Source organism: Mastomys coucha, unplaced genomic scaffold (assembly GCF_008632895.1).
Source record: "Mastomys coucha isolate ucsf_1 unplaced genomic scaffold, UCSF_Mcou_1 pScaffold14, whole genome shotgun sequence".
Lineage (NCBI taxonomy): Eukaryota > Metazoa > Chordata > Mammalia > Rodentia > Muridae > Mastomys > Mastomys coucha.
The window spans coordinates 3,086,592-3,100,534 of NW_022196896.1; the positions used below are offsets into that span (position 1 = coordinate 3,086,592).

At 39.1% G+C, this 13,943-nt stretch overlaps 1 protein-coding gene across 2 annotated transcripts in view; it reads left to right on the plus strand.

The window, feature by feature from the left end:
- The window catches only part of Cfap206 (cilia and flagella associated protein 206), a 38,930-nt gene extending 30,333 nt beyond the window's left edge, over positions 1 to 8,597 (plus strand). For both annotated transcript variants that reach the window (XM_031366398.1, XM_031366399.1), the window contains exons 12-13: positions 4,418 to 4,561; positions 8,106 to 8,597. In XM_031366398.1, coding sequence (XP_031222258.1) covers positions 4,418 to 4,561; positions 8,106 to 8,336 — 375 coding nt within the window. In that variant the 3' untranslated portion in view covers positions 8,337 to 8,597. The remainder of the gene's footprint in view (positions 1 to 4,417; positions 4,562 to 8,105) is intronic.
- Positions 8,598 to 13,943: the final 5,346 nt, after the last annotated feature.

Sequence of the window (13,943 nt, forward strand, 5' to 3'; positions counted from 1 at the left end):
CTTTCCAGGAACTTCCATTCTTGATGTATGCTAATACTCAGCTCACTTTCTTTACTCTTACACAATTCAGAAGCTTTTTTTCATAGGGAATGGTGCCACTCAAAGCGGGCTGGGGGTGGGGAGTCTTCCTTTGTCAATTAACCTAGTCAAGATAATCCTGCATAGACTTTACAGGCCAACCTGATCTAGAAAAGTCTTCATCCAGACTCCCTTTCCAGGTGATTCTAGAATGTTCTACATTCACAATTAAAACTAACCATCACATGGCCTAGTCGGTCATCAATGGGAAGAGAGGCCCTTGGTCCTGTGAAGGTTCTGTGCCCCAGTGTAGGGGAATGCCAGGGCCAGGAAGTGGAAGAGGGTAAGATGGTGAGCAGGGGAGGGGGAGGGAACAGGAGTTTGTTCTTGTTGTTCTTTTTTGGTTTTCTTTTTTTCTTTTTGGAGGGGAAACTGGGAAAGGAGAAATCTTTTAACATGTAAATAAAGAAAAAATATAATAAAAATAGTTTATATCACTACAATCAGATTCATCTCAAATCAGACCACTTTTTAAACTGGCTTCTGGGGCTGGGGAGATGGCTCAGCAGTTAAGAGCATTGGCTGCTTTTCTGGAAAACTAGAGTTTAGTTTCCAGTATCTACAGGTAGCTCACAAATATCCTTAACTCTAGTTCCAGGGTGCCTGGTGTCCCCTTCTCCCTCTCAGGACACTGTACATACCCATGCATACACAGTACACACATAAGTAAAAATAAAGATTTTAACTGGCAAAAAAATAAATAAAACTAACCATCACAATTACCTATGTATATTCTCCTTTTCCATTTTCTTCATTTGTGTTAATTAGTCCTATTTGTTCTTTCCTCTGTGAAAGATTGGGGTTGAGGAGATGAAGGGCATAATCGAAATGAAGAGAGCAGAGTGTAGAGTCTCTATGCTTAGCCATATTATAGTGTTACAGCTTCGATTACAAAAGACATAGAGCAGGGGCTGGTGAGATGGCTCGGGGGTAAGAGCACCGATTGCTCTTCCAAAGGTCCTGAGTTCAAACCCCAGCAACCACATGGTGGTTGGACCTCTTCCCCGAAGATAAATGTGAAGAGTGTGATGTCTGGCCAAGGAGGTTCCTGTTGGAGTATGAAGGCAAAACTCTGCAAACATCATCTGGCAAGGGCATTGTCCTGGCCTGATGTCAGTTCAGCAGATCTTCTTCACTCAATTTTAAAATTAAGACTTTAGAAAATGTTCAAGCTTTTTTTAGTGGGGGTAAAATCTGGCCAGGAAACAAAGAAAACAAAGGCTAACGGTGCACTTCCGTCACTTCCCAGCTAAGGGGTAGAGCGTGCGCTGGGTCACATTATGGGCCTTGTTGAGTGAGCCTGTATTTATCTCATACATAATTTTTTTCTTTTTACTACATTGACAAGCAACCTTAGCAGTACTCAGAAGAAGTGGTTAAAGTGGGTGCCATTGTCTTCTTAGAGTATTTTCTCATTTCATGATGTGGTCTGATGTAGGATCCCCACCTCCACTCCCATGGATTTTTGTGGGCTAAAAGTCCCCATCATATCATTTGCTGAGATGATATCAAGTTGTTTTTGCATCTATTGAGAGATGAGTCAGCGTTTGTTCTGCCATCTGCCTGTGTTGAAAATCATTATATATTAATATACTTACAAGATCAAAACAAGCTTACTTCAAGGTTGAGCTGACTTTGCCCAGTTCTATTATATTTAATATATATTCCTACAATTAATTTAATATTATAAGATGTTTTTCAGGTATAGGTCACATGCTTTTAAATACATTCTCTTCACAGTTCAGTTCTCCATAACTACAAATTTCCTTAGTATAAAGTTGTTCGCTTGCTCACGTAGGACAATTTTTACTTTTAATTCCAAACAATTTATTATTTGTGTCTATTTTTTCCTTGAGCTTTCATGTAAGTTATTTTTTAAGATTTATTTATTGATTTTATGTTTGTCAATACACTGTAGCTGTCTTCAGACACACCAGAAGAGGGCATCAGATCCCACTACAGATGGTTGTGAGCCACCATGTGGCTGCTGGGAATTGAACTTAGAACTTCTGGACAAGCAGTCAGTGCTCTTAACCACTGAGCCATCTCTCCAGCCCCTCATGTGAGATTTTAAAATGTACTTTTCTTTCTTACAAATACATATATGAGTCTTTCAGACTTAAAAAAAAAAAAAAAACATGTAAAGGGGCTCAGCAGTTAAGAGCTCTTCCTCCTTGCTTTTTAATTTTGGACTTAGGATTACTATCGTAAAAAGCCTCCAAAGTATTTGTAGTCCCAGACTGACATGTTCTGACTTTTACCATCAAATTAGTCTTCTCAAGACAATGAATCTTAAATTTTAAAGTTGTAGATTCTCTGTATATGTCAGGTCCTTGTGAATAGTATAAAAATTATTATCTCAAGTTTAACATATATACATACATATATATTTGTGCTCAATGAGATACATTATACAAAATTATAATTTAGAAAAAATATGACATGAGTCAATTACTCAAAAACACATGAGAAGAAAATTTTAATAAATATTTTCATATAAATTAGAAAAATGGCATTTGCCATTTTACTCTGAACTTTAAAAGCTTTGGTGTGTTTGATGTTCGTTTGGTGTTCATGAGATATATAGTTGTTTTGTTGTTGTTATTTGTATTATCCTTTTACAGCTAATTCCCAGCCATGATTGCTTAGTGTCAGACAATGAGTTAATATCTTGGTCCTACACTTCTTTTACCTGTCCAGATATTTTCTTAAAAGATATATGTTCAAAAAAAAAAAAAAAAAAAAAAAGCCAAAAAAAAAAAAAAGATATATGTTCTTTAAAGATATTTTTAATGGGTAAGACCATGACTCTGATGCAGATATAAAGATGAGTATGTGTTAAAGAGAATATAAAGTCTTCAGTCAGTCATCAGTCATGAACTTTTATCACCAATCTAAAAGAACATGCTAAGCTCAGAGTGGTGGCACACTTCTAGAATCCTAGAGCTTGAGTGGGGGGGCAAAGCTGGAGAATAGCAAATTTGTAGCCAGCCTGGGTTACAGGATGCCACCTTGTGTCAAACCCCTCCTCCATAAAAAGAAGCAGAGTCTTAATAGATACATTTATGTATCTGAAAAATATCCAAGTAAGTGTGCAAATAAAGACAAGTGTATTTGTTTTCCCACACAGGGAAAGCAGATTATCAGACTTTACATGTGTATAGACAAAAACTGTTTGGCCTTATTGTCTGTCAGTTGCAACTCCCAGATGGAAGATAGCTAAGGACAGTGGAGTTAGACTTAGGTAACCAGACGTGTATGCTGTGGAGACAATGCACAGCTAGCTTTCTATTAAAACGTGATTTTCCTCTGTGCTCCCAGGTCTTTCTCTTTTGTGCTTTTTAAATCCACAGCTGTTCTTCAGTGACCTTCAGATGCCCATGGAAGTAGGATTTTTCCCTCTGTCTCCCATAGAGTCCTTACTGCCTTACTTAATTACCATTTACTTCTATCCTAACAATAGTGTTAATTGTCTTTTTATTATGCTTTTGTCTACTCTACTATATCATGAGAGATTCCAATCTAGATTTGGTGGAATTGATCATCTTAGCTGTTATGGGAAGTCACTGTCCCTCCCCCTTACTATGACCAGTTCCTTTCTAACTATCGCTAATGCCATTGAGTACAACATAAGCAAATGTTCTTTAGCTCAGAATTACTAATACTTAATATCAGCTGTCCTTGGAGAAACCAATATATTCAGATAAAGACAAAAACCCAAAAACCTTTGGGTGATCTCTTATGGATGTTCAAGTTCAAAACACATCCTAAAGAGGGTCAAATACATGTGACTTATGCCTAATATTTGATAACTAGTTTTGCTTTCTATTTGTACTTATACTACCCACTGTAAAGAGTAGAAAGAAACATTTGAAAGTTTGATAATGGACTGGAGAGATGGCTCAGTGGTTAAGAGCACAGACTGCTTTTCCAGAGATCCTGAGTTCAAATCCCATCAACCACATGGTGGCTCACAACCATCCATAATGAAATCTGATGCCCTCTTCTAGTGTGTCTGAAGACAGCTACAGTGTACTTAGATATAATAATAAATAAATATTTAAGAAAAAAAGAAAGTTTGATAATGAACAATGCTTTTTCCCTCTAAAATACCCTCCCACAATAAGTTCACAAAGTTATGCACAGAGCCGGACTCTGCAGGAACAGAGTTACACTGGGCTTGCTGATTATATGCTCTTCCTGGCTGGCATTTACAAGTATATTCCATGTTCCAAAAGTATTTCCTTAGTCTCTTGGCAGTTTCAGCTGAATAATTTTAGTTATCTGCACGTGATGTTTACTTTTTCTAACTGCTAATTATGAACTTGTGTTTCTTTAGATAAAAGATGTTGACAAGCACTATATAAAGCCAATTACAAAGAGTGACAACAGCACACAGACAGACACACACATATTGCCACCTACGACCATGAGAACATATGAGTGGAATGAATGGGAACTAAGAAGAAAAGCCATAAAACTGGTTTGTAACAGTGTTTCCTAAATTGTTCCTAAGCTCTGTGTGTGTGTGTGGGGGGGGTGTTGAGGGATGGGGGGGGTTGATGTTGTTACAATAGAGTTGGTAAGTTAAATTGTTTATATAAAAGAATTTAGTTCTGCACAGTTCCCTGCAGACATAGAAGTAATCAGCATGATTTATATGTCGCCAGCTTCCTATATAGTAGTCTTCTAATTTTAAACCTGTATAGACATATGGAAGAAGGAACCCATCTTGACTGACACCCTCCGGATACTAAACAAGGACACTTGCTCTTTCCTTCATTGTTTTAAAAGCATAGTTTCCGGGCTGGAGAGATAGCTAAGTGGCCACTGCCACTTTTGCAGATGCCCTAGGTTCGATTCCAGGCACACACTTGGGCAGCTCAAGTTGCCAGCTCCAGGGAATCTGACACTCTCATCTGACCTCTGCAAGCCCTCAAACACAAGTAACACAGATACATACACATAAGTAAAAGCCAGAATAAATCTTAAGTATAAAAGAATACCTTTTCTCTAGCTCTGGTGGTGCAAGCATGTTCTTTCAGCTACTTGGAAGTCTGAGACCTGCCTAGGTTAAAAGGCGAGTTTATGGACAGCCCGCAAGAACCTTGTCAAAGATATTGTGCATGTGCATGTGCATGTGTGTATGTGTTGTGTGTGTTTGTTGTATGTATATGTGTTGTTTTTATGTATGTGTGTTGTGTATGTATGTGTGCAGTATATGTGTTTGTTGTGTGTCTTTGTGTGTGTTGTATGTATGTGGTGCATATATATGTGTGTATTGTATGTGTATTGTGTGTTGTGTATGTTGTGTGTATGTGTTGTGTGTCTGTATGTGCATGTATTATATTTATGCGTGTTTTGTGTGTGTGTATTTGTATGTGTTGTGTGTATTTATATATGTGTGTGTATGTGTGTGATGTGTGTATATGTGCATGTTGTACATGTGGGTTGTATGTGTTGTACGTGTGTGATGTGTGTGTTGTGTATATATGTAGGAGGGTGTGGTGTGTGCTGTATATGTGTGTGTGATCAATACATGGTGGTGTGGTGTGTAAATGTATGTGTTGTGTGTGTACTTGTGTGTATGGTTTGGGTGTGCATGTGTGTTGTGTGTATGTGTGAGTATGTGTGTGATGTTTGTATGAGATGTGTGTGTGTGTGATTTGTGTGTTGTGTGTGTGATATGTGTGAGATGTGTGTGATATGTGTGTTGTATGTGTGTGTGATAGTAAGTGTGTTTCAGGTGTGTGTAGTGTGTGTCTGAGTGCTGTGTGTATGTGTGTTGTGTATTAAAGGCTACAAACATAGCTTAGTGGTAGAGCACTAGCTAGCAGCCCCGAGTTAAACCACCGTACCAGAAAACAGAACAAAACCAACATCAACAGCAGTCTATTCCTCGCTCTACTGTTTTTAGCCTGCTCGATTAAATCACAGAAATTGTAGTATCCTTGCCTACTTTAGGATAGGTTTTTATCATGTAGCCCAGGCTGGCCTGCAATTCAATATGCCCCTGCCTTAACCTCAGCTTCCTGAGTGTTGGGGTTACAGTTATATACCTCATGCCTGCCCACATTCTGTCAGACACCGTACTTTCCCATCCTACGGATTCTGGGTCATTTTAATCATAAGCGGTGCCTACTCTTAAAGCCTGTCTTTGAAGCTTTGAATTTCCCACTTGCTTCCTTTAAAAATATCTTATTTAAGATGACAAATGTTTATTATATTAGTATCATTTACTATACCATGGGTTTCTTGCTGACTAACAGGGTAGGGGGATAGATAAGTTATCTAACAAGTTACTTTTTTCATAGCAGTCACAGAATGCCCAGCAAACACAAAGGAGGAGGATACATGGTATACGTGTGATAAAATCATTTATACCCATACCCTTAATGGATTCTAGCCACCATTCTACTGAAATGGTCAAGTAAATGTGAAGTAAAAGATCGCCCAATAAAAACAAAAAGCTTGCAGAGTAAAATGTCCTTAGGGGAGCTGTGGAGAAGGCCTGCCTAGTAGGGGAGGCTCTGTCCCCAAAGCCTGAAGATCTGAGTTTGTGTGCCATATAAAGGCTGGACTCAGTGATGCACACAGCCGCTATCCCCGGGTGCTTCAGGAGATGGGAGGCGGAGCCGTGAGACTTCGGAAGCTGGCTTGTGCAGTTGCAAAGATACACATGGAGAACTTCACTTCAAGCGACCTTTGGCTTTGACTCAGAGGGGGAAATAGTATTTAGAATTTGAAGTGGGCTAAAGTGGGTCTTTTAATCCTGGTGGGTTGAAGTGAAAGAAGATGGGTATTTAAATAAGACTGGGCAGAAAAGCGCCAGCCCTGGTGGGGACAGCGAGGTTTGAAGGCCAAGGATACACGGAATCTTACCGCTTTCACTGTGCACTGATGCTTCCTGCTGCCGAGTGAGTGCGACTTTCAGAATGTTGTATAGTGGACAATCTAACAACTTATTTGGTCTTGGCTTAGGGATACAAGCCAGTGGTGGAGCACTTACATAGCATGTGTGAAGCCCCAAGTTCTAACCCCAGCACAAAAATAGTTATGTAACAAGTCTCTTAGAATAGTAAAATTACTCTATCAAAAATAATGAAACGATATAGTCTTATTAATGTAGAGTGTATGCAGGACATATGTAGGGAAGAGATTTGGGTCTTTGATGGTTCAAATTCTGAAATACTTAGGTCTGTTCTCCTTTACTTATATGCTCTAGTACCACTGATATTTTTTCTTACACTTTTCCAAATTGTTATTATTTCTTATCCTCCTCTGCTTTCTTTGTGGGGCTGAGGATCAGTTTAGGGCTTTCCACAAGCTAGTCAACCATAAGACCACTGAGTTATGGCTTCTAGTCCCCAGCCTCCATGGTTACTAGCCTGTACAATCTGTCTAGTCTCATGTTTACCAGTTATCCATTAATAAAATAAACACGATGAAAAATGTGTAAGCTGAAAACAGATTTCCTTATTAGCAGCATAGGGTGAAGCTCAGTTTAAAAACTCACTATAAATCTTAATTTTCTCGTATTCGACCGTTGCAACCCAATCGCGTATGTTTCTCTTCAGCTCAGTCTCAGCATGTCTCAGGTTTTCCCACTTCGTAAAGGATTCTTAAGTTTATTCTGTTCTTGATTTATTTTAGTGTTCCAGTGTTTATAGAAAAGTGAGATATTTGGACCATCAGGATAACTGAGAGAGTTGCCATGCAAGCTGATAAATTCAATCCCCAGAACCTGCCATAAAAGGAGAGACTTAACACCAGGATTCTTCCTCCCGCTTCCACATGTATACCATAGCACGCACATACCTGCACTCATACCGTACACATCCTCCCCATCCTCAGCCTCCCCATCTTCCTCTTCCCCATCCTCAGCCTCCCCATCATCATCATCCTCATCAAATGTATTGCTTATTTGTGAAATGGGAAAAGAATTGGTGATTAATTAAATGCCTGATTTTTTTTACATTATTTATCTTTTAGAGAAACATTATTCCCTATTTTCTCTTTCTACCTAGGCTAATTTGCGCCAGAAAATGACTCACTCCGTCCAGACTGACCTCAGTCACATGAGGAGAGATAACAGCTCACAGGTGTATCCTTTGAAAGAGGCTAGCACCCAGTCCAAGAGAGAAGGCAGCACCCGAGTGCCTAGGCCCCAGATTTTCATAGCTGGTCTTCGTGGGGGACAGAGCAAAACAACCTATGGGGTGAAGGTAAACTTAACCAGAGCAGTGGACGAAACCTAGAGATGGACTTTCGCAAGAAGCTGCCCCTCGATAGGACGGGTGAGAGAGTTTAAAGTACTGTACGTGTATAAAGCTAATTTGCAGGGTTGGCACAGTTGTTGGCTGTGTGTAAAGTACTGTATGTGGACAAAGTTAATTTGTGGGGTTGACACAGTCACTGGCTGTGTGAATGTGTACTAGGGCCCCAAATCCTGCCTGTTATGTAAATCTAAAAGCAGTTTCTGTAGCACATTTTTTGTTTTATTAAAATGGACAAGTAAGTCTCTGTCTGCTTATTTGTTTTATATTTTAGACAAAGTTTCCAGCATTGGGACTGAAATTGCAGTGCCAGCTAGATAGCAGTATGCTATCACTGGAATAGAGGCTGCTTCTAAAACCCTACACAACGTTAAACACTGACACGCTGAAACACAACACTCTGCTTCGTTGCTATTCAGTGGTGACACAGACTTCTAGATCATGAGCCTTGCTACCTGGAACAAGTAAAGCCAACATTCATATGCTGCCTTTTAAAAGCCAGAGAATTGATATTTATGTGTGAATTTCAGGCTCCTTAAAAAAAACAAAAACAAAACAAAAAAAAACTCAGAATGTCTGCTAACACTGCCTGGCATTCCAGCTTGATCCTTTCAAGCTCTCTGTTGTCTACCTCAGAGCCTGCTGTGGCTTGAGCGCCCTCCCATTTCACACTCTGTAGCCCTATTTGGCTCATAAGCAGTTGGGTTTTGGGCTCTTGTGAATTCCTCCTCTTCCGAGATATAGGTTTATTACTCATACACTTCCAATACCAGGTAATTGATAAGGAAGTCCCCAGGTGAAAAGAACCAGAAGAAGGATTAGGGCAAGGGGTCACTTATAGTCACGGGACTGGATAGGATGGGGCAGGGATATGAGTCAGTTGGTAGAATACTTGTCTGGTATATTCGAGGCCTTGTGTTCAATCCCCAACACCGCATAAATCATGCATAGTGGCACAGGGATATAACCTTAGCATTTGGACAGTAGAGACAGGAAGCTCCCAAATTCAAGGTTGTCACTGGAAATAAAGCAAACATGCGGCCAACCTAGAAATATGGAACTCTGTCTCAAGTGAACAAACAAACAACACCCCAAACAAGCAAACAAAAAACCCCAAGGGCCTTAGTCTTTGTTGCTGGCCTCTTGGACTGTGCTTCTGGTCATGCTCCTAGGTGGAGGGCAGTTGGTGACAATCACCAGTCATGCCCGCTTTGGCTTGTTTGGACCCACTTCACCACACTTCTTGTATGGACTTCAGAGGCGAAGTTCCTGCCATGTTGCCTCTGAAGGTCAAAAGCCAACACATCCACTTTCTTTTGGACAAAGGTGGACATTTCCCCAACACCCAAGGGTTTGAGAACACTGTGCGTATCTAAAGGGAGCTTGTGAAAAGACAGCACGGATTCCTTCTGCCTCTCAGGTTAGGGTGAAGTCCCTCGGGATGAGGCAATAACCAGAGCCATGGCAGGGAGCCTAGGATTCACTAAGCCTTAATCTGTCTTCCAACGAAAAAAACAACAAAAGATGGGTTGGTATAATCTGCTTTCTGTTTGGGTTTAAACAGGTTATACATTGAAATCTCTTTTCCAGAGGTATATAAAGGTCATGATTTTCATGCATGAAGTTTTAAAGTAATCCTAATGACAGGCTGGCTGTTAAGAAAGGCCTGGGGGGAGGGGGTGTAGGCTGGAATTAAGTCATTATAGAACTTACTAAACTTTAGGAATTCAAGATTGTGGTTTTTGTTATTTTCAATTAGCCTTCATTTATATTCATAAACACAAGCCACCATTATTTCAGAAATGGAGTTATCTTAGAACAGGGTTAGAATAGACTAATGAATAAAAATACCAAATATAAGTTGAGAAACCATACTTTTTGGGCTGGAGAGATGGCTCAGCAGTTAAGAGCACTGACTGCTCTTCCAAAGGACCTGAGTTCAAATCCCAGCAACCACATGGTGGCTCACAACCATCCGTAATGAGATCTGATGCCCTCTCCTGGAGTGTCTTAAGAGAGCTATTGTGTACTTGCATATAATAAATAAATCTTAAAAAACAAACAAACAAACAATCCCCCCCCATACTTTTAGTTTCAAAAACTCACCCAGGGCTGGGCGTAGAGAGGTGGCTCAGTATTTAAGAGCTAGTACTGCTTCTGCCCATGACCTGGGTTTGTTTACCAACAGTGAAAGTCAGAGGACAAGTTTTGTGGAGTTGGTTATGCCTTCTACCTTTTATGTGGGTCCTGGGAACCAAAGTCAGGTTGCCAGCTTTGTGTAGCAAATGCCTTTTACTACTGAGCCTTTGTATGTATGTATGTATGTATGTGTGTGTGTGTATGTATGTGTGTATATATATATATATATATATACATATATACATACATATATATATATATATATATTCTTTATGGCCAACTATATACTATATTTTAAACATAATATTTAACAAGTTATCATACACTTGCCATGTTTGAACTTAATAACTCCTTATACATTCATTTTCCTTTAAGTTCATATTTGTTTTTTTTTTAAATATTTATTTATTTATTTATTTATTTATTTATTATATGTGAGTACACTGTAGCTGTCTTCTGACATCCCTAAAGAGAGCATCAGATCTCATTATGGGTGGTTGTGAGCCACCATGTGGTTGCTGGGATTTGAACTCAGGACCCTTGGAAGAGAAGTCAGTGCTCTTAACCGCTGAGCCATCTCTCCAGCCCCTTAAGTTCATATTTGTATTACTGATGAATATAAACTATATATTTTTTATAATATGATTTATACATAGTGCATATAATTCCCACTATACTATGGATATACTGAGCTTCCTTTTGTAAACCTCACAATGATCCATGCTTAGACAGAAATAGAAATAAGCAGGACCAAGGAAAATAGAGCAGTTCACTGGGTACAATCAGGAATGACATTAGCATCTTAAATGGTGAGAGTAATAACATTTGATGCCTTGAATAGACATTAATGAATGACATTGTGCTTCATTTTAAAGACTGCTGCTTCTCCCAGGAGTATAAGTAAAGCTAGTCATATGTAAAATATACTAAATATTTTTCCACTAAGCCTTCAAATAATGTAGAGTGGGAAAATAAAAATATCTTAGACTGTACGTGTCTACTTAAACACTAATTTGGTTGGTATAAAAGACACAAATACTATAGCTTAGAAGTAACCAATAGTTGTCAATGATAGGATAAATCTGGAAAATGTAGTAACCATGTTTGAGTATCTTCTGACGCATTGAAAATATTTTTTACAGTTACAGTTGAGAATTCAATGCTTAAGTTCCACAGTGAGCATGGGATACTCTATTCTTTACACGGAGGATCTAAGGCACGTTGATAGAGAAGAACATCATCAATTTGCAACAGAGGCATGAAGGCTTCATTTAAGGGGCCCCTGAACACAGCATTCCACATCCATAGTAATTAGGTAGGACTTGTGTGACATATATGTCCTGGAGACACACACAACTTGTCTATTAATCCCAGGAATAGAATCCATGGCAAACTGCAGAAACAGTTGTACCAGTCCTAGTTGGTGAACCAATGAATTTGTGTGTGTGTGTGTGGGGGGGGGGAGAGGTTGCTAATAAGAATATGAGTGAAGTGTTATTTACAAGGAACAAAGACAACTCAAAAACAGCTGCATCACATCACTGAAAAGCACACCCCAACATAGGATGCACCCTAGAGCTGCACCCCTGGAGATCTTTGCCCAGCTTGCAGGAGTTGGACTAGTCAGAGCCTCCTACTGCAGCCTGTTTACTCCTTTGGGGCAGAATCCTAGAGAATATTTCCTTTTTCTGTTCTCCCAGATATGTGGCCTTTTCTTTACCTCCTGATCACATGAAAACACTCCTTCACCTCAATGTTTTGATTTAGGCGAAACTGCTATACAACATTCTTTACCCACAACCATGTTCACACTAAAAATACTGTGAATGTCACCTAAGTTTATCCTTCCTTAAAATTCTGTAAATATGCCCTTACTTTTTGTTCTAGAGACATCTTGTGATTCCTCTGGTGTTTGTTTTTTCTCAACATGGGTCAATAAATTCAACTTGTTAGACTTGTTTGACAGGCTTTCCCCTAATGGTCTTGGGCTAATTGAGTTAGGATAGGGATATTAGGTTTATGTAAATTGAGTAGAATATTTTCTGGGCAATGAATAAGATATGATTTAGTAGTATAATTTGTGAACCAGAAATGCAACAAAAATTATCTGCTTAATAGTATTTTATTCACTATGTTGTGACCAGTATGAGTGTGTGTGTGTGTGTGTGTGTGTGTGTTCCTAGTACTGTTCACAATATGTCGTGGTTCCTTCATTGTTGACTAGGGCAGGGAACAAAAACACACATATACTCAAGATTTGTTTGAAAAATTTGTTGGAAACAAAAATTGTTTACAAAGCCAATAGAGACTTTGAAAACGGTGAAGGCTTAGGATGAATATAATTGGACAGCTTGAATATCATCGACAGAATAACTAAAGTAAGTTATTTTCTGCCCTAATTGCACTTATCGGTCTGGAGAGATGGTAGAGGCTGGAGAGGTTAAAAGAAGCAGTAACTCTTTTGTTACATGTGAACATGGGGATTTCATCATCTGTGCTGGTGAAGAATCCTGAGCTGCTGCTTTAGGGTCATCCACACTCAGGAAAGCAAACTCTCATTTCAGTTCTCACTTGAAACTAGCCTATGGCTCAGAGATGTTTTTGCTCTCACGCGCCAGCTCCATCCCTACTTGGGGCTGGCAGCTCTGTATCCTTAGCCTGCAGAGAGAATTTAGGCTTAGGTGAGCTGGTTCCTGGGATAATAGCCCCCAAACTTCTCCAGGGATTGAGCACCTGACCTCACTCGCATCTTTTTGGCTAATATTGTGAAGACCATTGTTACGAGTGCTTCTGTTCTGCTAGTTGCTTCAGGTGAGTGGACAGCGGTAATCTCGTGCCTGGGGCTTGATGTTTCTTCTTTCTATACCTTTCTGACCATAAGATAGAATTTTCCTAAGATGTCAGTAGATAGAGAAAAACTCAAAGGGAGAAGAATCTTAATTATATCTTTGAAATCAGCAAATCTGTTGTGGTTATTCAGACAATTCAGAATGTACAGAAGTGAACACTGAAAACCAAGACTGCAAAGCTAAGTAGTAAAAAAAGAACACACACAGCCCACATTCAGACTTCTTAAACAGATTTTTACAGGAATGTTAATGCTTAGTGCAAATACATCAAAAGTTTGTGGTAAACCAATACAAGCTTGTTTAGAATTTAATATAAATCAGTCTGCCTTGCTTTGAGTCTATGATCGACAGCATATAGCAATGTGATCTCAATAAAGCCATTTTCTTCTTAAAAATACTAACAGCACAATGATACTCAAAAGTAGGAAGATAAAATCTATGCAAAGCAGTAGTTAGAAAACAATTAGTATATGATATATTTTGATCTTCAAAGTTTAAGTCTTGAGTTTCCTATTTGTGTGCTCAAATACATGTAGAATAATAATAATTCCACATGTATGAACTATACCAACCACAGAAAAAAGTGATTAGCATTAGTGAG